This window comes from Lycium barbarum, chromosome 9, assembly GCF_019175385.1.
Source record: "Lycium barbarum isolate Lr01 chromosome 9, ASM1917538v2, whole genome shotgun sequence".
Classification (NCBI taxonomy): Eukaryota; Viridiplantae; Streptophyta; class Magnoliopsida; order Solanales; family Solanaceae; genus Lycium; species Lycium barbarum.
In genome coordinates, this window is record NC_083345.1 from 42,138,170 (window position 1) to 42,163,563 (window position 25,394).

At 36.4% G+C, this 25,394-nt stretch overlaps 2 protein-coding genes across 2 annotated transcripts; both read left to right on the forward strand.

The window, feature by feature from the left end:
• The first annotated feature begins 406 nt into the window (after positions 1 to 406).
• On the forward strand, positions 407 to 2,045 carry LOC132611896 (uncharacterized). Its single transcript, XM_060326255.1, has 3 exons — positions 407 to 442; positions 1,384 to 1,491; positions 1,608 to 2,045. Exons 1-3 carry the CDS (start codon positions 407 to 409, stop codon positions 2,043 to 2,045), a joined length of 582 nt encoding a protein of 193 aa, XP_060182238.1.
• Positions 2,046 to 10,306: 8,261 nt separating this feature from the next.
• On the forward strand, positions 10,307 to 19,668 carry LOC132611442 (very-long-chain aldehyde decarbonylase CER1-like). Its single transcript, XM_060325877.1, has 10 exons — positions 10,307 to 10,583; positions 11,300 to 11,526; positions 13,651 to 13,883; positions 16,285 to 16,504; positions 17,361 to 17,736; positions 17,828 to 17,935; positions 18,222 to 18,422; positions 18,507 to 18,605; positions 18,943 to 19,116; positions 19,216 to 19,668. Exons 1-10 carry the CDS (start codon positions 10,380 to 10,382, stop codon positions 19,396 to 19,398), a joined length of 2,025 nt encoding a protein of 674 aa, XP_060181860.1. The 5' UTR covers positions 10,307 to 10,379; the 3' UTR covers positions 19,399 to 19,668.
• The last annotated feature ends 5,726 nt before the right edge of the window (positions 19,669 to 25,394 follow it).

The following is a 25,394-nucleotide window of genomic DNA, read 5'->3' on the forward strand; positions in this document are numbered from 1 at the left end:
AATTATCTCCTCTCTTATTTATTTTGTGATTTTAATTTGTATTATGCCACTAACCGTTTTATTTATTATTTCATTAGTTAGATAAATCCTAATTAATTAGTAGGTTTAGTTTTAATAATGGGTAGTTTATTTAAGGAAAACCAATGATTAGTTTTCCCCAAAATTCCATTTTTTTTTTCTTCCTTCTTTTTATATTAAAATTATTTATAGTATCCATAATATTTACTTCTAAAATAATTGATAGTATAAAATTCATATTTTCGAATTAACAGAGTCACATTCTTATTGTCTTAATTTCAAAACATCATTAATATGCAAACATAAATTCAAACATATTTTTAATAATTCTTCAAGTTTTGAATCAATCATATATATATTTTTAGCTAAGCATAGTTAATAAAAAGTGATGGAAAGGATAAAGAAAACTTTCAATAGCCACTTTGTATTTTGTTCCTAAAAAACCAATAAACATCTCACCATTTGAATTATTTCAAGTATCTCGTGAAAGCGTCGCATAAATTCGTATTTTTGTCTACTCATATATAAATTATCTTTGCAGGTTTTATTGCAAAGAATATCATTAGTATTCGAAATCATATCAACATTTATAAGTTTAGTTTAAATGGCATTTGAAATTTCCTTTTATGCAAATCATCTGTTTTCTACAAATCTCATTCCAAATAGCATTTTTATTTAAAGTTTTATCAATTTCTATCAATTTTGTTTTAAATGGTGTTTGAAATCTTTTTATGCAAATTATTATATTCTCTCTAAATCTTATCTTAAGCAATATTTTATATTTTTCTTTAAAACTTTAGCGGTATTTACAAGCTATTTTCTTTAATTTTAAATATTTTATTTGCATCTTTAGCCCTAATTAATTAACCTAAGTTTGATCGGATAACCGTAAGTTAACGGATTCTAAAGGATGCCTAACCCCTTCTCTTTAGGATAATATAGAGCCCTTACTTAGAATCACACTGGTTAAGCAGACTATTAATTGAGGTTTAGTTTTAACTTTACCTTAGTTAACATTTCGGTGTCCTAATTCACCGTTAAATTAATTAGGTGGCGACTCCTTAAAATAAAATAAATAGGAATCACCAATACGTCATACTCCCTAAATCGACCCGGTTAAAATGGGGTGTGACAATAGTTCAATCTCTAAATGTACCTAGCTAATGTAGGAAATTGACTAGCTTTGAAGAAAGCTTCATGTGTATCAACCTTATAAGTACCTCTGCTGGTCTTTTGTGTTGAAAGATCCTATTGTTCCTTTCCTTCCATATAATATATACAAAGACTAGTATTTTTTTCTATGTTGTTTTCATAAAAATGCAGAAACTTCTTTTGTTTGTTACGAAATGAATAACTTTTGTATAGGCTGTTAAAAAGGGTGGAGATCCAACACCAGGTGAGGTACATTTGCACGTCCATACACATGATCATGATGGGGAATCTTTTGTTGATGAGCGTGCTCGAGTTGTCCATGTAAGTCCAAAATTTTATAATTTTATTGACTTTATATTTGGCATTCATCTCTTTTTATTTGGCAGAATTGAATGGTTAGTATTCTTGATTGTTTTTAATTTCACTACTTATTATAGGAAAGATATCAAGAAATATTACGGGAAAAATCACAATCTCAGCCTGATATTGATGAATGTGAAGCATATTACCAAGCCGCGAGAGGAGCAAAGAAGAGAAGAATATATGGTCTTGGATCTCAAACACAAAGTTATCATGGGCCGAATCTTCGTGTCACTTCTGACTTCGATGCTTCATCATCAGTACTACCATCGGTTTCTCAATCAGCACCGAAAGAAAATATAGAGGAGTTAGTGATGCGATTTATTCCTACACTGACTGATCTCATGCTTCCTATTTTTATTGAGCAGGCACGTGCCACCCATCAGTCTTCACCACCACATCATCCAAATACTCCTATCGACAACCCATCAGCCGTGACACCTATAGTGCCTCTTTCTACTACTACTGTTAACGTTGATGTTGTTGATCCTTTAGTTTCAAATGATGATTTATAGTCATTCACCCATGCTTTAGTTTTTGATAGTCTGTTTTTTGTTGGAAAGAAAAAAATTGGGTAGTAACAACACTTTTGATGGATGTTGTTAATTACTGCCTCTTTTGCCTATGAATCTGCCAGCCACCTCTTTTTGCATTTTCTTGTAACAGCTTCCCTTTGGCACTTATTTTTCTCTCTGTTTGGCATTCAATGGGTCATGCCCCACTCTATCAAAGATGCCTATGAAAGTTGGATATTTTGGAGAGTTGACGAAACCATCAAAAGGATCTGAAGAATGATCCCAGCAACAATATTTTGGTGTATATGGAAGGAAAGGAACAACATATGTTTTGATGGATTTTCAACTCCTACAAGTATTCTAAAGGCTGGATGTCTACTTAGTCTGTTTAGTTGGTATTTTCATTCCCCTGTAAACAATGTTGATAACTTTTTAGATTTTGTTAGCTCCCTAACTTTGACTTAGCAGTGGTCTTGGTGGCACATTTTCACTGTTTCTACAGGTTTTTGCTTAGTTTCAGCTTCATATAGTTATGTCTTGAAGCTAAATGTTAGATGTTTTGTAACTCTGCATCTTCTTGATGCCTTTCTAATGCAATTTATTTACTTCATTAAAAAAACAATACTTTTGATGGATGTTTGTTATTTTGGTAGTTGATAGCTTGGTATTGTAATGTTTTGCTGAACCTTTTATATATATTATTTTATATGAATCAGTTATTTTGAAGGTATTTAGTAATGTACAGTTAATATGTTTCAACAGGTGTATTTCAAATAAATAAATAAAATATTTTAGAAGAAAAATATTTGCGACAAATTTGCGACAGATTATGGTTGTTGCTGTAGAAAAATAAATGGCGACAAATTGCGACAAAAAATATTTTGTTGCCAATAGCATGGCATAAATGACTCAAACATGGTGTGACGGATTAGCGACAACAGTTTTCGTCGCTAATTCCCTAACACGACGAAATGAAATATGAAATTAGCGACATACTTTATAATAATAGCGACAAATATACCGTCGCTAAAATGTGGCGACAAATCTCATATGTCCCTAATCCGTTGCTAAACTTGCTACGGATTTTATTTTTCCGTCGCTAAGAGGTTAGCAACGAGCAAAATAGTAACGTCCAACGTTCCGTCGCTAATCCGTCGGAAAACATGATTAGCGACGCATTTCGTCCGTCGCTAAATGCTGTTTTTTTTTTTTAGTGAATTAGCCTCAACATTTTCCATTAAATTGGAGGAGTTTTAGTAAGATCCGAACCCGTAAGCCCGAGCTAGTGAAGAAGAAGGTTGCTCCTAGGGTTTCATTGAAGTTGTGGAGCTTGGAAGTTTGAGTTGGAGTTGATTATTGGTATTCTAGTCTCTTCAAGGTACGTATATAATTCCTACCTTTGTGTTTGAGTTTATTATCAAGAGTTTTTGGTGATTTTAAGTAAAAGAAATATAGTTAAGGAACTAGTAAGTTGAATAAGGGTAAAGTTAGGGTTAAGGGCTGTCTTGGGGAATGGTTTGGGATAGATTTGATTATATTTTGATATGTGAGTATTGATATTGTTGTTGATTGGTGTTTGGGTTGAATTGGAAGTGGAGGAATTGTTAACTCTACAAAGGAGATGCTGCCTGAGTTTCGTTAAGTTATAAACTAGATTAAGGTTGGTATATGAATACGTTCTAGTCTAATAATTGATACTTGGTCTTGTATGTAGATTTGTCAAGCTCAGGATATTAGCATAGTTAGCTTGAGAAGCGAATAAGGTATGTTAAGGCTACTCTTTCTTTCATTTTGGCATGATCTGATGATATGAACTAACAAGAGAGTAAATGAGCTTTCATATTACTCTACTCGTAGAAGCATTAGGAGTACTTCAGTCTTTGATGTTCCTATACCCCGTTTATGAGTGTTCCTTCTGTTCATGGGTCTTGAGATTTCTTATATTGATGATATTAGCTCAAAGATGTCCATCAGAGGTAGTATGACCTTATGTCACTTCGAGAGTTCTATTAGCAAAGTGTTTAGAAGGAACTTAATTATTTACTCCCAAACACTGGGGGGCTATACATATATATATGCTTAAGAAAGTATGTCCTGGATACGGCCAGAAAGGCAAAAATCAAAACCAACCAGGGAATGCTTGAGCAAAGCAATCACATACATGTAATCAAACTGACCACACTAGATGGTAGCCGTATTCCCATAACTAAAGTGAAAGTTAAGTGGATCAGCAAAGGCTTCCTCTATTTTGTAACTCAAGTGAAAGTTAAAGGGAATAAATGAAATTTTTCCTTTCATGAATAATCTTTGCCATGGTAAGAAAATACATTAAACAGATGCGATTTACGACATACCAAAAAATCCTCTGCCAAAGTGAATCGGAGACGTCCTTTTCTAAGCACCGAGAAATAAGGGTCGTCTCTTATAACAATAAAACTTCTCATAAGGAAGATTAAGTTCAGAAACCATAGCAACCGAACAAGAACTATTCTGACATGATAATTGGAGTTGCTATAGTCTAAGCCCTACAGGGGACTAAAGTTAGGAAACAAAGTCATTTGCAACCTGAAGACTCAAGGGCAACAACATGTGAACCCGGTCTTCAGGTTTTGGAATTGTGAATTTGCACTTCTTGTTATTTGAATAGCTAAAAGAGTATGAGAGATAAAGTAGGAATTAAGCCTTCAAAACATTAGAGCATCTATTATAAAGTCTCTCTGGTCTCGCAAGGCCTGAAGGCAAAAGATAATTACAAAGCTTGCGAAACGAACCAACATGGTCCGCCAAGGTTTTTTTAAGTTCAAATAAAAAATGAAAAAGTTGCAAAGGCTAAAGTCCTATGGGGCTGAAGTTGGAAGCTGAGGAGACCCAGAAGCATCTGGAGGCGCAACAGAAGGCTCGGGATTCACCTCCGATAGGAGAGCTTGGCCAGCTGGCGGCACATTTTCTTCGATGTCCTCCTCATCAGTGGAGGCATAGTCTTTATCTCCCTCGTCTTGGTACCCTTCTTCAGGGGACTCTACCGACCTCTGTTCTAACAGGAGGGCCTTTTCAATCTCAGCTCTGATATCACCAATACACCTATCTCTTACAGCTTCTAGGGTTTCCCTCCTCATTTGATTGGAGCTCTGGATCATGGCGAGGTTACGACTGTCAACGACAGACTGAAATTTGGCCTCGACCATGTCAGCAGCTAAGGCCAGGTCAACACTTTCGCTTCGGAGTGCCTCCATGGATGTCGAGAGCTTAAAATTGTCATCCCAGTGCTCAAGATTCTGGGCCTGGACCATAGCCAGCAGCCCCTTCAGCTTTTCATTCTCACTGTGAATGACTGCAAGCTCGGTGTTCTTTGCTTCAGTAAGCCCTTCCAAGGAGCGCACATCCACTTCAAGTACGGACACCCGGACTGTCATCTTAGCAACGGTTTCGGTGGCCATACTCCACCTCTTTTTCTAGTCCTCAGCTCTATTTTGCAGAATGGTGGCTTGTTCACAGAAAGCTTTCTTTTCCGCCTCAATCTGACCAAATTGGGCTTCTAATTCTGTTACCCGAGCCAGCTTCGCCTCAACAGGAAGCATCCTCTCAGCAGCCGAGTCCCTTTCCTGAGCAAGGGAAGCTTTCGCCCCAATCATCCTCTGTAATCCTTCATTGAAGAGGAAGATGCCCTGCACCGGTTAACGAGATTCAGATTATACTTTAATCAAGCAAAGAACAATGAAAAATTAAGAAACTTTTATTACCCGGGCTGCGGCGTGGTTGCCAGCGTTTTTGAGACATTCTGACGAGCCCTCCCGAGTCTTCATCTGGTCTCTCCCTGAGGACACATATTTCATATAGTTTGCAACTCCCACAGGGTGGGACAGGAGGTGACACTCGGCAGAAACCTAGAAGTTGACCTGCCTGAATTCATTCGGATCGCTGGCCGTGGTAGGGTAGCGCTCCCGAACAGAGGGACTTATGGTTTCAAGGCAGTGGCAGCGGGAATAGGTACCACGGGGATGCGAGGAACCGGTATGGAAGAAGAAATAGAGGCTGGCATTTACAGGTCGGAAGCCCCGAATTCTACTGGGGAAAAAGTGGCCTGTGTCATCTAAGTTCCGCACTCGGCAACCACCGTTTCAGCCCATAATTCGGGCTCGCCCCTGGCAGCAGCATCCAAAATTCGAATCCCTCCAATGCTCCCTGAGAGGGGCTGTTTACTTTCATCTGGACCATCTAGATGAACGATCAGGGTAATACCGGCATCTCCGGCGATTTGTTTTGGGCTTGAGGGAAGGATTGGATCGGCTCCTTCCAGGCCTTTGTTTAGTGCTCTCTTGGTTCGTTTAACCCTAGACCAGGGGCTAGAAGCTTCTAGATTTGGTCGATTGTTTGAAGGGTCGCAGAAGCGTCACCCAGGGCTTCTGTAAGCGGAGCTGGTGGAGTTGACTTAGGAAGATCTGAAGTAGCGGAGTACATGAGGATATTGAAATTCGAGCAATGTCGAAGGTTGCAAAGGATATAAGAGGAACCTTACAATGGTAACTCAGAATCCAATGCCAATCTTCCGACACAATTTTCCATATGCGAATTTCAGGAGTGGAAACATCAAGTATGCTCTAGATCCAGTCTTCAAGATCTTCACTCTCTGAAGGCTCCCAGGCCGTAGCTGAGAAGAGAAAGTAAGTTAGGATCAGAAGCAAAGTTGTGTACCTTGAAAAAAAAGAGGTCGCAAACTTACGAGCAGCATTCCATATCTCTGGTATGGGGCCGCCACCCGGTGGAAGCAAGTCGACGGTGGCGATGATCACGAAATGCTCTGGCCATCCTCTGTCATGATCGTCATCGAGGTCGGTCAGCAATGTTTTGCTTCTCCTCCTGGTGAGCTTTATTATCCCCTCGGAAGATCCTCGGAGAGTACACTCAGATCAAATGGGCTAGGGAGAATCCCATGTGGGCCTGGTCCATAAAATACCGGATGCTCGCCACCGCCCTCCAGACCGATGGACCTATTTAGCACACCTTGTAGCGCCGACACATTTCCAAGTTCACTTCGTCAACTCTGACCCTAATTTTCATCGAGAACGGGTACTTATAAACAAATGAATACCCTGACCGGTGGGAGGTAACGCTCTCCTTCGGATAGGGGATGAGGATTTTTGCATCCTTCCACCAACAGTCTGCCTTAACCGTAGGGAGGATATCAGCAGTAATCCGGGTGCGATAGTCACCGACGTGGGAATCCTACACTTCGGGTTGTCCTAGCATAACGGCCTTGGCATTAAAGTCATTTTCCCAGTTCCAGTTCTTTGGTATGATAGACTTGGCCAGAGGGTTCCGCCTTTCTCCGTCTTGAGTACGAACTTCCACAATGAGGAGCGGTGGGGCGGTGACGGTAGCTGGGGTGTTGTTGTTTTTGGGCGAGTTAGGATAAGGCATGGTGGTTGCATCTAGAACTGGGGTGTAAAAGTTTCAAGGAGTACCCTTCTTGCTTTTTCTGGTGACCGAAGTTTGGTTTTCAGTTGGGTTGCTTTTTCAAATGGAAAATTCAGTTTGAAAAAATAGAAAGTAATGAGAAGTGAAGTCTTGGGTGAGTATACTTATAGGCGAGGATGGTGCCTAGGGTTATTATAAGTTGCATAGGGTTATCATTAACCTCGGGACTCCGCGGAGAGGGATGCAGATCGGTGCCCATACAAGGAGGGCCACGTGTCTTTTCAATTGAATGAGGCGTCTTGAACACATTATATCGAAATCTCTTCCACTTCTTGGGAAAGTTGTTCAAGTCCCGGGAAGTGGGGGGACTACCTGTATTGGGAAAAATACGTGTGATACCTCTGGATCAATGCCATAATGACACGTGGCATAAGAGATAAGTTAGAGGTGAGTCAGCATGGTTACCACCGGTGGCAATACCATTGTACCGGAGGTAGCGCCAGGCTCGGTAGGTCGTTAGAACAGCTCCAGAGGAGAGCCTAACGGTCTTCCGTTACGGGTTGAATTAGGCGTTACTTGTACGGTGTAAATGGGTTTAATGATCCTCCTCACTGCTCATTATTGCTATGAATTTTAAGCTCATTATGGGTAGGGGCACGATTCATGAAACGCGCACCCCTAGCCTTAAGTATAAATAGGGTTTGTTATTCCTATTGAAAGACACCATATACAAGATAATATACACAGCTCTTACACTTATTTCTTGCTTGATTTTATACTATTGTCGTCTTCATATTAATTCCGGAGCACTGGTCTGACTAGAACGACGAAGTCTAAGTCATGGAATTGGCATCTAAAGCCTAGGCTACTTTGTTATTTTTTTTATCCACATATATTTACATAAGCCTAATACAAGTTTCCTAATCTTATTGGTTACTTTGATTCGCGTGTCCTTGACCACGTCTATAAATTTAACTGAATTGTTTAATGGGTAAACAATAGTAAAATTATCATTTTATTTGTGACTCCTTGAGATGTGTGACAAGTCAATAACAAGTAAATGGACAGAGGGATCAATACTTTACTAATTATTCAATAAAGTGGTCAGATGATGCAGTGGATCCTTCAGAAGACCAAAGGGAAATCAAGTCATGTATTGCAACTCAAATTGGTTTATACAAAATCAGTTCATGCACTCTAGACTGAGCGAAATACTAGGATTTTTTTTTTTTTATCAAAAACAGAGAGAACCTGGTAGTATAGCTAGGGAAATAGCTTGTATCTGTAATGTTAAAGCGTCATCAAAGCTAAGACCTATTCTACAATGTTGTTTCTTCTAATTGTAACTAGCTTTAGATGCTTAGAGTGTGGGAGTTTGTTTGTGTAGACTTATACTTTGATCAGCAAGCTGTGATGTAGCTATGTTGTGGTTCTTATTTGCCTACTGGTGATTAATACAATTGTCCCTCTACTTTGAGAAAAGGGCTAAAAATATCCTCCGTTACGAATTTGTGTAAAAAATACCCCTCCTGTCGTTAAAGTTTTCAAATACAACATATTTTTACGGTAAATCCCAAATAGCCCAAAATAACCCGATTTCATTTCTTAACTCCATCATTAAATCCAACCCATCTAAACCCGTTTCAGCTTCGACAACATGGTTAGAAGCACTTCCTGAATCCGACGACACTGAAACCGACGTCGTTCCTAACCCTTCTTCTCCTATTCTCCACACACCCAATAAACCACCACTACCTTACCCACCAACTCCTCACTCACCCGGGTCCATCGGACCTTAAACCCACAACCGATGGACCCACCGGCAATCCGGGTCTATTTGAATCATCCGGCTGTGGTAGTAGTAGTTTTCTCAAGCAGAACAGTTCACCGACAGAGTTTCTTGCACATATTAACTCTGATGGTTACTTCTCAAGCTATGATATTCCGACCACTTTGGACTATCTTTCTCAGCCCACTAAGCAAGCTAGAGAGGGTGATTCAGAAAGTTCCCCCAGAAAATTATCATCCCATTTGGTTAGTATATAGTTGGGTCGAGTTTAACGATGGAGCGGATTTAAAAAAAATGAAATCGTGTTATTTTTGGTGATTTGGAGATTTCCATTAAGATAGGGGTATATTTGATAACTTTAATGACGGGAGGGGTATTTTTGACCCAAAATCGTAACAGGGATATTTTAGCCCTCACTACTAAAAAATCTCTATTTTCCCACTAATTTCCCACCGGAAATGTTTAGTGGCTATTTCCCACTGAAGTCGGAGGGAAAAACTTAAATAGTAATGTTTTCACACGGAAAAGAGTAAGAAGTTTCTCAGCGTTTCAGTGTGGACCTGTTTCCCACCATGCGTTTACCCAATGAGCTGGTTGGATGGGAATGAGGTGAAAAATCATGTTTTATAGCATATCTTTTGGTGGGAAAAATATCTTTTTCTAGTAGTGCCTTTTTCCCAAAGTAGAGGGGGTATTTTTTACCCTTTTCCCTTCAATAAAAGTGCATTACAAAAAACAATAAGTAATTGTAAAGGTGTAAAAATCTCACTAGGTAATAGTAAAAAAGTTAAAAACAACGCACATACTGTCATACTGAACTTAGATTAAGATTAAGTAAAAGATCTCGTTAAGTAAAAGCCCAACGAGCGGGGCTAGTTACTCAATCTTTAGATCCACTCAAATCACTTAAACAAGGTCGTGGTCAATTAATTATTTGTAACAACGGTCACAGATATTCCACATCCAAAATTAGACCTATGCATGGTGCAAAATCTTCGGAGAGAATTTGTGCAAGCTGGAGGCCTGGAGCCTGCAAATTAAAGATGAATAGTAAAAGTGATTGTTGCAGGATCAAGGTTGTGAAAGCGACACGTGGACACCTACTACAAGGGAGCGTTGAGAGCATATTAATGACAATATTTAACTCTGCCTTTACACGAGAGTTCTATATAGTGCATTCCTATTATCATAGCAAAGGCACAGCTAGGGCATGTTGGGTAAAGCTTGGAGTGCTAATTAGTTTAACAATCTTTTGGTTAGCAAATACAATCAACATGGCTACTAAACCAGGCATTCTCACGGAATGGCCATGGACATGGCTTGGGAATTTCAAGGTACTCTTCCTTAATTTCTTTACGTAGTTTATCTTGAATTCAATCTCTTTATAATTCTCCTTTTCATAGTCCAAATATCTCCGCAGAGAGTAAACTATATTCTTAAACATGTATGCTTAAGAGTTAATGGTAAAAAACAAACGTCAACTATTATATTTTTTGTAATTTTCACATCCCGACTATTAGTTATTCCCTTTTTCTATTTTAACTATCACCATTTATGTATTAAAATATACCTCGAGGCTTATTAGGCCAACTATCGGCTATTCCCTTTTCCTCCTGCAAACACGTGCACCTAGGCATGTTTTAATACATAGATGGTGATGAGTCAGTTAAGAAAGGAAAATATCTGATAGCTGGAGTGTGAAACTCACGAAAAAAAAAATTTAGGTGTGATTTGGACCAATATCGTTATATTTAAGTTATTGGGTTTTAAGGAACTATCTTCTTCTGTTTTCTCTTCCGCTAATAAGCATTATTGCTTGAATACGTAAAAGGAAAGAGACCGATATGTGGTGTATTGCACTTTGCACAAGTCCCGGCGTTAATTACCACTAATTCTAGTAGATTATTCTCTAATGCACAGCAGCCACTAAGTAGTATCACCACGTGTTGCTGTTCTTTTTCTCTTTTCTAATAATTTCAACAATCAGTTTATGTTGAATTATATGTCATCAATATTATTATTGACAGTGCTTTATTTTGTTTGAATGTAGTACGTTGTTTTGGCACCATTTGTGGCCCATAGCATCCACTCATTCTTCATGAGCGAAGATGAAAGCAAGAGGGATTTTGCATACTTAGTTATATTCCCATTTCTACTAGTCCGAATGCTTCACAACCAGATATGGATATCCTTATCTCGCTACAAAACTGCAAAGGGTGATAATCGAATTGTTGATAAGAGCATTGAATTTGATCAGGTTGACAGAGAAAGAAATTGGTACGTACGTACCCTTTACATAGCATGATGTTCAACAAGGCTTCTAGAAAACTTATTACTATACTCCCTTACATACCATTTTTTTTCTTTTAATGAAAGAGTACTATTTTCTTTTGGAGAGTGAAAGTGTCTCGTCACACTTCAAATAAAACTTATAAGTTATACTGTTTCCGATCTAATTTATGTCACACCTTTCGGATTTTTAGAATCAAACGAGTCTTTTTTTATTGTAATTTTTTCACATGCCTTTTACATATTTATAATTGTTAATTAGTGTGACTTATAATATTTCTTAAGTAATTTTTAAATATGTGAATTTTATTTTAAAGAACTTGAAAATTTTATGTCAAATTCACAATCAAATTTAATAACTTTGACTCTGAAAAACTGAACTATGCCACATAAGTTAGGACATAAGGAGTAAGTGTTTTATTGAATAGTGGCTATGTAAGTGTTTTATTAAATAGTAGCAGAAACTGTTTTTTTTTATCCGTAACAACAGCTAAATTTGGAGCAATTGAGATATAACGAAGTGAAGCCCGTAATCTTTTTATTTAATTCCCCACCATAGAAAAGTACCTGCCTGAGCTATTATTAGACGGCAATGCAGGAATGAGCCCGTCCTCTCTCCCATCACGTGATAACGTCGTGGCAAAATTTAAGAGCCTTAATTATTCTGTCAGAAACTTTTGGCTCTACCTAAGATATTTTTAATTGAGGGATTGCATAATAGGCCCAAAGCTCCAATCGGAGTTGGTGGGGGCATACATCAAAGTTAGTTTTGTGAAAAAGACATTATCTCTATCCTTGCACGGGAGTACAGACACAGCATTCAATAAGCAGCCCGTACGCGGCGCATAATGAAATACTCCACCTTGTAGCTATAAGGACCAATTTTGTGCCCAACTTTCCCGAAGTATAGAAATTTTATCAAGCGATATTAGTTAAAATACACCTAAACTATCATTTTGTTGCGAGTTTCATACCTCACATATCAAAAATTTTCTTTTCCTACATGAACTATCACCATTATGTATTAAAACACACTTAGTTGAATAGATGATAGATGATAGTTCAAATATCAAGGTGTATTGTAATACATATCAAAACTGGAGATGTGCTTTAATACACAAATAATGATGGTTCTGGTAGAAAAAAAGAACAGCTAATAATTGTTGTGTGAAACTCGCGAAAAAATAATGGTAATTCAATTGTGTTTTAACCATTAAATCTTTCAAAGCTAAAGATGTAATCTTGGAAATCTTATCCACTCTCGTTCTGTCATCCTTGAAGCTTTATCTTCTAAGAATTGAAAATTTTGCACTAGGACATGTGGGCATGTCCTGGCATCTTGCATGCACGAAAACTAAGTTGTTAAATTGAACTTGTACCAAGACAGTCATAGAGCCAGAAGTTTATGCATGCCTAGACGATTTAAAAGTAAAAAAGCTAGAATGTCTTGAATTTGTAACTTACAACAGCTTTTAAACCCCCTTTATCACTATATACTACAATTATCCCTTGTCCCATGAAAATTCAACAATCCGTATATAACTAACAAAATTATTTTGCGCTAGTAACTACCAAAAAAGCAGAAATAAGCTGTGAATGTCATCGCTAAATTACTCATAACAAAGAGAATTTTTAAATAATATGTCGGCAATTCGTACCTAAATATGATTATGAAATTTGTCCGCCGTTAATCGTGTTTTATGAGTAGTGGCTATTTATTCAACCCCTTACAAATATCTAGCTTCGGCCCTTTCCAAAATGGTCCCAAGAAGAGGAAATTAAAATGAATATAAATAAGGAAGTATATATATATATATATATATATATATATATATATATATATACTAAATAGGATTAGTAGTGGATTTTTCTATTTAGCTACGGAATTTGTTCATCACTAATTCTTGTATTTTTAGTAGTGTGTGTATATATATTCCGTAGGTAAATAGGAAAATCCATTACTAATCCTATTTCGCACCAAATAGTGTAAATAATCATAAAATTATGTTAACTACGAGTAATTTCGTGATGAATTAGCGATGAAATTCATAACTAATTTTTGTTTTCTTTATAGTGATATATAACATGGCATAACTTATTTAATATTTGCAGGGATGATCAGATCATACTTAACGGACTGTTGTTCTATTATGGATATGTGAAGTTGGAGCAGTCTCATCATTTGCCTTTCTGGAGGACTGATGGAATTATTATGACAGCCTTACTCCATATTGGTCCTGTTGAATTTCTCTACTATTGGCTTCACAGAGCTTTACACCACCACTTTCTTTATTCTCGCTACCATTCTCATCACCATTCATCCATTGTTACTGAACCCATTACTTGTAAGTCATCCTCCATTTCAACAATTATATTGATTAATTTCCAAAAGCATGATTTCTATTACTCCCTCTGCTGCATAACTCTCTTTTTCCTATTATGTTCCTAAAAGAATGACATATTTATATATTTTAAAAATTGAACTTTAAACTTTAGATTTTATAGCCATAGAAATATCATGACATATTGTGCACCACAAAATCTTTAGTATGTCCTAGAATTCTTTTTCTCTTAAACTTTGAGCTAATCAAATACCATTACATAAAATGAAAGGAAAGAAGTCTTTTTGTTAGCAGATTAGAGGTGGAGGTAGAGTAGATGACACAAGTTCGGGAGAATCTAGTAGTTTTGATCCAAACTATATATTTATCTTAAAATAATACGATTTAACATGTATAAATTATTAATATAGAACCCAATAATTCAAAAGAGATTCATAACACATATTAGAACCTCCGAGAGTTAATAATAGTACTCCTTATGTACCATCTCATGTGACACGCTTTTTGCTTTACTACATTAAAAAAAAGAATGACTCATTTCAACAATATGACTTGTTAGGACCCTACTCGCCGCTCATTTAAAATGAAAAGATACGTGAAACTCTCAATACTGTGCATTTAAAAGCATACTTTTCATACTTCGTATATATTTGGTTGCGTCTTCTTTAATTTTTAAAATTTCATGTCCAGTAAATACCATCATATAAATTAAAACACAAGTACTCCCTCTGTTCCAAAAAGATTGTCTTACTTTCCTTATTAGTTTGTCCAAAAAAGATTAGCACATTTCTATATTTAAAAACAATTTAACTTTATGAGATGATTATTGTCACACAGATATCGAAAGCTTGTTTTGGACCACACATTTCAAAAGTCTTCTTTATTTCTTAAATTTCGTGCCAATTCAAACTAAGACTATATTTTTGGGACGGAGAAAGTAATAATTAGACCCAGTAGGACAGACCCTCACAAGACGTTCGGACATAATTAATTAACTATTTATTGAATTTATCAACACATTACTCGCTCCGTCTTATATTACTTGTTCACTTTTTCCTTTACACACCCTTTAAAAAGTCATAAATAAAAGTGTACTTTTACTATATTACTCTCATCTCGCTCCATTAATTGTACTCTAATCAATGTTAGTTATTTTCAAAAACAATTAACGTCAAGGTCAAAATAGGAAAAAATTAATTAATTCTATCTTGATTTTTTAAATAGACAAATATTTTAAGACGAATATTTTTAGTAACGTGAACAATTAATATAGAACTGCGAGAGTATTAATTAACTATTTATGTGTGGGTTCATCAAGACATGCCTGCTAGCCTGTTCTCTTCCAAGTTTCAACTTTACACGCAGCTGGCATCCCACGATATGCAACAACATGTCTTAAATGTTTTCAGTTTTCAATTGCATATCAATTAGGAAACGACAGTCCATTTTAATAGCTATTAATTTTGGCAGTCTACCTTTGTAGTGGAATTAGTTTCACCTAAGTATTCGCGCATTAAAATTATGTCTCACTTACAGAGGGCTGCACGTTATGAAGGGCGCAAAAATGCACCTACTCGATTTAATTTTGAACAAGAATCTGAACGCAACACAGGTAGGCTGAAGTTAATAGGTAAGTTGCAGGATTGCCCTTCTCTGGGATGGTCTTTAATTTTTGTCCTTCGCTAAAAATTTCTTGATTTCGGGTTTGAACTCCCGCTCAATCAAACATTTAAAAAATCGCAAGACAAAGTTTACCTTCAGGCAAAATTCTGCCTTGCGAAATTCCTTTTTGTTTTTTTTCCTGAGCTGGGGTTCGAACCAAAACCTCGGGGTATTAGACGAAGGGTAAAAATTAAAGACCACCAATTTAACGGACAAAAATTTAAGACCACCCCAAGAGAAGGGCAATCTGCACAAAAAAATGAAGTTAATATCTCAAAAATGTTTTCTTGCATTTAATCACACACAAAAAAAAAACTCCACATTTTTATAATTAGAATATGTCACTGTATATTACTTGGCTCTTTGTGACTATTTAAATTGGCCTGACCTATCAATATATAGGTGGTTAGAAAAGTTGTAGTTTTTAAATACCCTATGAACTTTTTCGATGGGGAGTTTTAAGGGGTATTTATTCCATTTAAAGAAAGTTCAGGTGATAATTGGACAAGCTCAAAATATAGTTGTGTAACTGTAAATACGAGACAAGTTAAGAAGTACTTATACTTTTCTCCAAAGTGGAAGTTCTTAACATTGATAATACATGGACTAATAAGTCATGTTTCCTAACATATGGACGGTTGCAATTATAATGTTAGCCTCTCAAAAGAATAAGAAAAATGCAAACCATGTGGTATTTATTATTTGCATTCAAAAGTAAATTTCTGTTTTTTGTTTTTGGCAGCTGTGATTCATCCATTTGCAGAGCACATAGCATACTTCTTGTTGTTTGCCATACCACAGCTCACAACTGTGCTAACGGGGACTGCTTCAATAGTTTCATTTGGTGGATATATCACTTATATTGATTTTATGAATAACTTGGGACATTGCAACTTTGAGATCATTCCCAAGTGGATGTTCTCCATCTTCCCTCCTCTCAAGTACTTGATGTATACACCCTCGTAAGTCTCTTATTATTCTACCTTTATTTGTCTCATCTTTTATCTTCATTTGGTGCACCAAGATATATTTGTTGTCCTTCATTCATCAATTTTATGCATGCACGTAGCTACAAATGTTTGTATGCAGAAAGTTAGGAAGATCGATCATATGGTTAATTAGGTATTGGATCAACAAAAAGTTAGACGTGTCTTAGTGTTATGTGATAAGTTTTGACCAATAATGTGCTTGTGCGTTACTAGTTTTTCTTTATGATCAAATCTTAAAAGATAGGAGTACATCTCGGACCATCTAATACTTTAAGATGTCGTATTATATAGCTCTTTTGTATAAGAGGTGAATTTTAAAAGGAATTTTAAGGAGCCCAAAAGTATTTAATTTTCACATAATGCAGAAATAGCAATGAAAAGAATTAGGCAAGGCTAATAAAAAATGAGAGAGGTGGTTGATAACTAATGAAGTACAATTTAATGTTACCACCAAAATCTTTATCTTATTTAGAACTGCCATATCTATTAAATTATATTTGATCACTTTCTCTAAAAGCTTAACTATTAGATATGTACTTATTTATGTTCCTTGGGTCAAGCTAAAGCATTGACAAATATGGATGGGTATCAAGCCAGATACAGCCCTTATGAGTTTGTCCAAACAATATTATTAGGCTCGGAAGTATAAAATACATAAAAGTATAGAATTTTGAACTAGTAACAATTACTCGAGGAAAAAAGAATATCGAAAGTTAATTTTTTTTTTATATCTTCATGAAGAATTGTGCGTCATAGAAGTTCTCAAATTTCTGAAGAATTTGATTTTCCTCAATGAATTCAGCTAACTGCAGTTATTTTGATTACACAGGTACCATTCACTCCATCACACTCAATTTAGGACGAATTACTCACTTTTCATGCCAATGTATGATTATATCTACTATACATTGGACAAATCTTCAGACACATTATATGAAAAATCACTTGAAAGGCAAGGCAAATCGCCAGATGTGGTGCATTTAACACATCTAACAACCCCAGAATCCATTTACCATCTCAGGCTAGGGTTTGCTTCTTTTGCCTCAGAACCCTACACTTCTAAGTGGTATTTCTGGTTAATGTGGCCTGTCACATTGTGGTCTATGATGGTTACTTGGATTTATGGTCACACATTTACTGTTGAGAGAAATGTGTTCAAGAATCTCAATTTGCAAACTTGGGCAATCCCCAAATATCGCGTACAGGTAAGTACTTATACTAATAATTATTGACATTTTCATTATGTTTACTAGTACTATTTAATTTTTATCAGCCTAACTGTTGATTTCATTCCAGTACTTCATGCAATGGCAAAGAGAGACGATTAATAACTTGATTGAAGGAGCTATCATGGAAGCAGACCAAAAAGGCATAAAAGTTTTGAGCCTTGGACTCTTAAATCAGGCAAGTAAAATAACATATATATCTAAGATAAATTTGGACCCATTTGGCCATGAGAAATTTTCACTTTTTTCCGGTAATTTTTTTCACTTTCTAAACAATCAAATATTCTTTGTAAAAATTATAATTAAACACAATTTCATCTCCAACTCCAACTTAAAAATTCCAAATAAAGTGAAAAAAATATTTGATTTTCATGGCCAAACGCCTACTTATAAAATAATGCTTATTTTGTACATTTGAAAAATTTAATCTCATGCTTGTATATATGTACATGAAACTTTTGCAGGACGAGCAACTGAATAATAATGGTGAGCTTTACATAAGAAGGCATCCTCAAATAAAAGTGAAGGTAGTAGATGGAAGTAGCCTAGCTGTTGCTGTGGTCCTAAACTCAATTCCCAAAGGAACTACCCAACTGGTCCTTGGAGGACATTTGTCGAAAGTTGCTAATGCCATTGCCCTAGCGTTATGTCAAGGAGGAGTAAAGGTCTCTTTAAACTGTTGACATTATACACTGAATTAATCTCCTCACATTGGTGTCCCCTTCTCTCATTTATTATGATTGTGATAGGTCGTCACATTGCGAGAAGAAGAGTACAAGAAGCTCAAAGCAAGTCTTACTCATGAAGCTGCAACTAATTTGGTTCCCTCAAAAACTTATGCTTCAAAGGTATAAACGCCAAAAAGAAATGAAAAGATTGTTAATCTTGATTATTCATTAAAAAAACAACACTACTATAAAATCTCTATTTTCCCACTGAAAATATTTAGTGGCTATTCCCACGGATATTTTGATTGAATTAGTGAGAAAAGAAAAAATAGTAAAGTTTTCACACGAAAAAATTAGGAAGTTTCCCAGCATTTCAGTGAGGCCCTGTTTCCCGTCATACGTTATCGCAGTGAGCTGGTTCGGTGAGAATGAGGTGGAAAAATCATGTTTTATAACACAAACCTTCTATACATACCAGAAAAAAAAATGTTTTTTATTAAAGCATTGTTTATTGCAGATATGGCTAGTAGGGGATGGATTGAGTGAAGATGAACAATTGAAAGCACCAAAAGGAACATTGTTCATTCCATTTTCACAATTCCCACCAAGAAAAACTCGCAAGGATTGCTTCTACTTTCACACACCAGCAATGATTACTGCAAAACACTTTGAAAATGTGGATTCTTGTGAGGTTAGAATCATTCTACAATTCCCTTAATTTCTTTTTTCTTAATTTGATCCTTTTTATTGATCACTAAGCATCTCAACTTTCTTCTTTTTATACCAATAGAATTGGCTACCAAGAAGAGTGATGAGCGCATGGCGAATAGCTGGAATTCTACACGCACTTGAAGATTGGCATGAGCATGAGTGTGGGAACATGATGTTTGACATCGAAAAAGTGTGGAAAGCGAGTCTTGATCATGGTTTTCAGCCAATAACTATGGCTTCTGCTTCTGAATCAAAGGCTTAAGTCAGACTTTTATTGAGTAATATCTATAGCCTGGGTGTGGTGGCATATGAGTTTACGAGAAGCTTACTAAAGTACCAGCTTGATATGAAATCTTACAATTGCTTCTATTATGTAGGACCTTTTTCTGTTTCGTTAAGAATTTCATATCTTGTTCTGTGGATGTATGACTGTATACATTGCTTCTATTCTATAAGATGTAAGCTTTTTCAATAAACATTTGGCTTAATATATATTATCCAACGGACATGAAAAGTCTCAATTTGTCATTGATTTCTAATGGAGTTTTAATGTGATGATAATTTAAAGTATAGTTAAAAGTTCAGGGGTATATTTTGACCGTTTTAATCGGCACGTGGAGTCAATCATATCCATTTTGCTGACTACAAGTCTGTGCCACCCACTACATACCCAATCAAACTGCGAATTTTTCAATTCAAAATCAGGGTGTATCCCTTTGCCCCTTGTAACCTATTTGGGTATTAAAATCATTGATTGATGTGGTTTCTAACTGCCACATTGTGTCTACCCTTTTCAAAATCCCCGCCCACATGCTAACCTCCTCACACTCTCTTTTTCAATCCTCTCTTCTCTATGTTTCATTCGAATGGCAAGAAAACCTCTAACTTCTCAAAATTCATACCATTCCACAATGTCGACCTCATAAAACCCTTCACAATATGTTCCCATTGAGTCTTACCGGACCACACCTATTGGTGATGCGTTTCCCTCAAACTCCCAAACTCCCCAAAGCGAGATTCCCCAGAGGCCCTAAACCTGGTCAACAAGACGTCTCGAAACTTGTTGATGAAGAGTCTGTGTCCAATAGGCCAGCAGGTAACGAGGCAGTGATTCGGGGGGGGGGGGGGGGGGGGGGAAGATTGATGATAATTTAGGAGTTAGGCACTCAGGCTAGCGATGACAAAAAAAAAAAATGGTAGTTGAAAAAGAAGGAGAAGAGGAAAATGACGTAAATGATGCAGAGAGTAAGGGCAAAGATGTTGGTTTGACCGTACAAACCCCTGGACAAAAATTAGGTTCTTCTCTGGTGCTGTTGAGGTAGAAGATGTATTTGTTGTTACTAAAAATGTTCAAGAGAATGTAGATGTGAGTTCTGTGAATGAGGGAGTTGGCCAGTACTAACAAAAAATATGATTCTTTGGACAAAGATACTAAGGATGTTGGTGAGTGTAAGAAGGCTGAGACAACTGACAAATAACCCGTTTTCTTGGGTGGCAGTCCATTTGAAACTTAGAGGCAAAAGGTAAAAGAAGAGAGTGATGAGGAGAACATAACCCTGGTTAAGAGGATGGCTATTTGGAAGAAAAGAGCAGAGGCTGAAGGTGTTAAGTTTACTGGAAGACTTGTGAACCATTGGAAAGTAAGAAGAAGTTACAACCTAAATTTTGCAAGGCTACTGCAATTGTGAAAAAGAACTCCTAACACTAGGAGTAAAACGAAAGCTCTGCTTGAAAAGGTTGTTGAAGCAAGCAAGAAGAATAGGGGATAGAGAGAGAGAGAGAGAGAGAGAACAAAATTTGGTTTAAGGAATGAGTCTGATGTAGAGGCTATTGATTTGGAGAGTGAGGAAGAGTAAAAAGTGGAGGAAACTCCCCTGATGCGAAAAGCAAAATCAGGGTCATCTGAAACCACTGCCAAGAATAAGAGGACTCCAAAGAAGAGAAAGGAAACAGATCCTACTTAGGAAGGGACCAGTTCCAAAGAAAAGAAAATCCAAGAAAAAGTTTCCATTATTTGCAAAGATATATGGTTTAGTGGACGAGTAGTCTTGATTCTTGAAGGGCATGTTAATCGATCCTGAGATCGTAAAAGAACAAGGGATGAAAAAGCTTAAAGAAAAGGTGGATTTTTAAAAGTGGATACATCTGTTTCTTTGTCCACTTCCAGCAGTTTATAAGGAGGAAGTGTGTAACTTTTACACTAATTTCAAGTTGTTGGAGGACGACGCTAAGAGGACCACAATAAAAGGTATAGAGTTGGCCTTTAATGATGAGGATTTGGGTCGTACCTTGGGGATCCCCATTAACAGATTTGACATTTATGTTAAACGTGAATGGTTGTAGAGGGGGGAGGAGCAGATTAAGGTGTATTTGACAACACTGAGGAGCCCAGGAAGGTGTACAAAGGTGATAGGAACCCAGTTCACAAGCTCTTGTACAAGTCTGTGAACGGCAGGAGCTTACCAAACAGATTATAAATAGTTCTCACACGATCGAATGTATCATAGTGAAGTGGATCAGACCATCAATGGGATGGATAAAGCTCAATACACATGATAGTCACAATTTAGATAACTCTATTGGAGTAGAAGATATTACAAGGGACAGTAATGGACAAATTATGATGGACTTTACTAAATATCTTGAAAATTGCACCAGTAATTTAGCTGAAGCAAAGACGTATTTATGACCTAAATTGGTTTATCTCACAAAGACTCCAAAATATTATTTTGGAAAGTGATTCTCTAATCATTGTCAATATAGATGATATTAATCATATGCTTTCTCAGACACCCATTATAGTACAACACTGTTATAGAAAGACGAATCAAGTTGCGGATGCGTTGGGAAAATGAAGCATGGATGTTACGGCCCATTTGGTCATTATAGTACTTCTGACCCATTTATCCCCGTTGACCCTTCCTCGAGCCCTATTAGTACGATTTGACCCACGGGGATGGGTGGTACCGTTCTCGAGGTGATTGGGAGAGATTTATGATGACTTTTGTGAAATAGAGCCTTAATGTGAAAAACATTCGACCAATAGTTGACTTTTGGGTAAATGGACCTTTTTCAGAAATCTGTTGATTCCGGGAGGTCCGGATGGTCGATTATGACTTAGTGGGATGTTTAGTTTGGTTCTTGAGGCACTCGAGAGCTTTTTGAATTATTCGTTGGAAAGTTGTCCTTTGGCCATTGGGTGTTGACCCAGTGAAATAAACCTCCGTTGGGAATTTTGAGACCACGGGTGAGTCCGTAGCATGTTTTTATGTATGGTTGCAGGTCTGGTTTGGATTTGGGAGGTCTCGGGTGATTGTTGGATTTTGGGATTGAGATTGTGAAAACCAAAAGTTTTCTAGTGTCTAGTGTCCGCCGCAGCAGCACCCGATGCGCCATGGCGGACCCGCCATAGTCGGATCCTCGTCCGCTATGGTGAGTGTGTTTGGTTTGTGGTGGGTCGCCACAACAGAATGGGATCCGATGTGGCAGATGCGTGATAGCGAAGGATGACAGCTGGCACGGGCCCGCTGTAGCGGACCCGTGACCGCTGCAGCTGGTGACGGGACCAGAACCTATTTAATTGCCTAGTTAAAAACCCTTCATTTTCTATCCTTTCATTTATTGTTCCTAAGCATCTTTGAGGCGATTTGAGGAGGTTCTTGGCTGATTTCTCTTGTCGGTAAGGTCCCTAACCTAGAATCCATCCCTTTACCTTTCCTAAGCTTGAATCCATACTAGAAATTCCATAGAACTTAAGAAGGAAGATGGGTTTTGATCTATTTCATTATTTGAGTTTTAGTCCTACTAAATGAGATTTGTTGGTGGATTTGACTAATCTAAGCATGGAATTAGATGAATTAGTGACTAATAGGCTTGAATCTTCCATTTATGTTGATGAATTGAAGGTTTGCAAGTTAGGGTTTATACCAAAATTGGGGTTTTTTGTCTTGATGATGAAATTGACCTATTCTTAGGTTAATGTATACCAATATGGATATCATTGTTTCTCGTTTATAACTTAGAAATCGATAATAGATAGACTTTGAGTACTTGGAGGCTCTCTGAAAAGGCAAGGCAAAAGTGTGATTGTTCCTGGCTCCCGCTCGGCTACCAGGTATGTTATGGCTTACCTTTCGGTTAGACTTCAATTAGCGAAGCATATTAAGCCTTCGGGTATGAAGTTGGGATGGATATGATTAGGTTGGTATTGTTGATTGACAATGTGGGCTCGACGCCGTGATTGTTATGGTTGGGCCTGTTGCCCTACTGGCTATGTGTGATATTCTTGTGACTGACATGCTTGCCCCTATCCCTCTTGTTATCCCATTGTCCTATGAAAGCAGATTGTTGTTATTGAGAATTGGAATGTTGAACCGCATATTAAAATATAATTTTGAGGACTTCTAGGATTGATGTGTCAAATTGAGGCTGAGGAGGTGTACGACATGCATTCCATACTTCGTATGTGATCGTTGCCTCTTGTTGTGTATTGGTTTGTTGCCATATGTGTGATATTGGACTCATTACTTAGTTGTCATATTATGATTATGATACGACTGTCTCTCACTTATCTTGACATTATCATGAATAAAGGGAAAGGCTTGACTTTATGTTGATATTGTGATATGTGTCCATGAGTGGCACGACTGGAATTGATATAATTCTATTGAGATTGTCATTTTGCATTGCACTCATCTTCATTTCCAAACACATTGATATTACTTGTGTTTGGTGCTGATAATGTTGACACCTAATTTTTGACCTCCCATAATTTGCTTTAATTACCCAGAGTTCTTGAATATTAAACAGAGGGAAATATGTATTTTTTTTAAAAGTCAAAATAATTTTATAAAAATAATTTAGATGATATTTTACCAATTTTGTTTGATGAAATAATTTCTATAATATTATAAATTAATTTAAGTATTTTCACAATTATAATACTTTTGCTAAATTAACCAGAAAAGAGGATAATTTGCCATAATTATTCACTTAATTGGCCAAATTGTTAAAATGTCAATTTGCAAAGTATTTTACTCTGTTTAATATAGGGAATATGTTTAATTAAGTAAATTAATCATTTTTACCCCTCAATTCTTATTTAATCAAATTATTGGATTTTTATCATAATTAATTAAATTTTGATTGTTATTGATTTTGAAAATTGCCATTAAGCGGCTGTAATTGAAATAATTAGTTATTAGACAATTATGGAAATAATTTGAACTAGCCAAATTTAATTAAGGTCATTTGACAAAATTTGTTTATTATTATTTTTCTTTTAAATTTGACCAGTTAATTTAATTAGGGTTTTATTTTAAAAATATCCAATTAGTGGACATCGTTTTAAATTTGGGTTGTAGCGGTTCTATTTTTTCCAATTCTTATTTGCACTTGCCTCACTTAAAACAGAAAGTATCCCGGGGAAGTACGGTTGTCAATTGTACCGGGAAAAAGAAAAAAATACACTTCTACGTAGATGGTGCTCTAAATGGACTTTATTTTAGAGTCGCCACTTATTTTTAGGAAATTAGGAAAACCAGGTCGAAAAGGCTTCATTCAAAACGATTAAATTTTAAAAGAATCCTAATCTAACCAAAGTTCGGGTAAGGGTTCTGGTGATCCCCCGGGGAAGGTGTTAGACACCTTGTTATTAAGGATCCATAAAATACGGTTGACCTACGGGTTCTAATAGTATGCCTTTGTAGATATAATTTTTTTTTTGATAAAAGCTGCTTTTGTTTTAGATTCTGCAATAAAATGTTAGTCGTTCATGCAAAATACAACACTTTCAAAAAATAAAAGTGGTAGAGTTTTGCTCAAAATTGGGCGTTTTGAGTTTCAGACTAGAACACCTAGGAGTAGAACACTACATAAGCCCACATGAGTTTAAAAAGGTTTTTCTAGTTTTATAAAAATCATTTTTGGCATACTATTGTTATCCATATTTTAACCATATTTTTTTATTATTATTATTTTTTTTTAATTTTTTTTAGATTTTTATCCTTTTAGTCCAAATTATTCCAAAAATAGTCCAAGTCCATTTTTTGTCCAAATGTCCATATGTACGGTCCATAATCATTTTTTGTCTCAAGTGTCTATAAAATTTGTCAAGTCTTTTTAAAAAAAAAAAAAAATTCAAAATCATGATTTGCATTTAAAGAATGTCCATTTTTATCCATAAGGTAGTTTTAGTCTCAAAAATCATGTGCATGTTGCCCTTTATCAAAAATTCAATTTTATAGCTTAAAAATAATT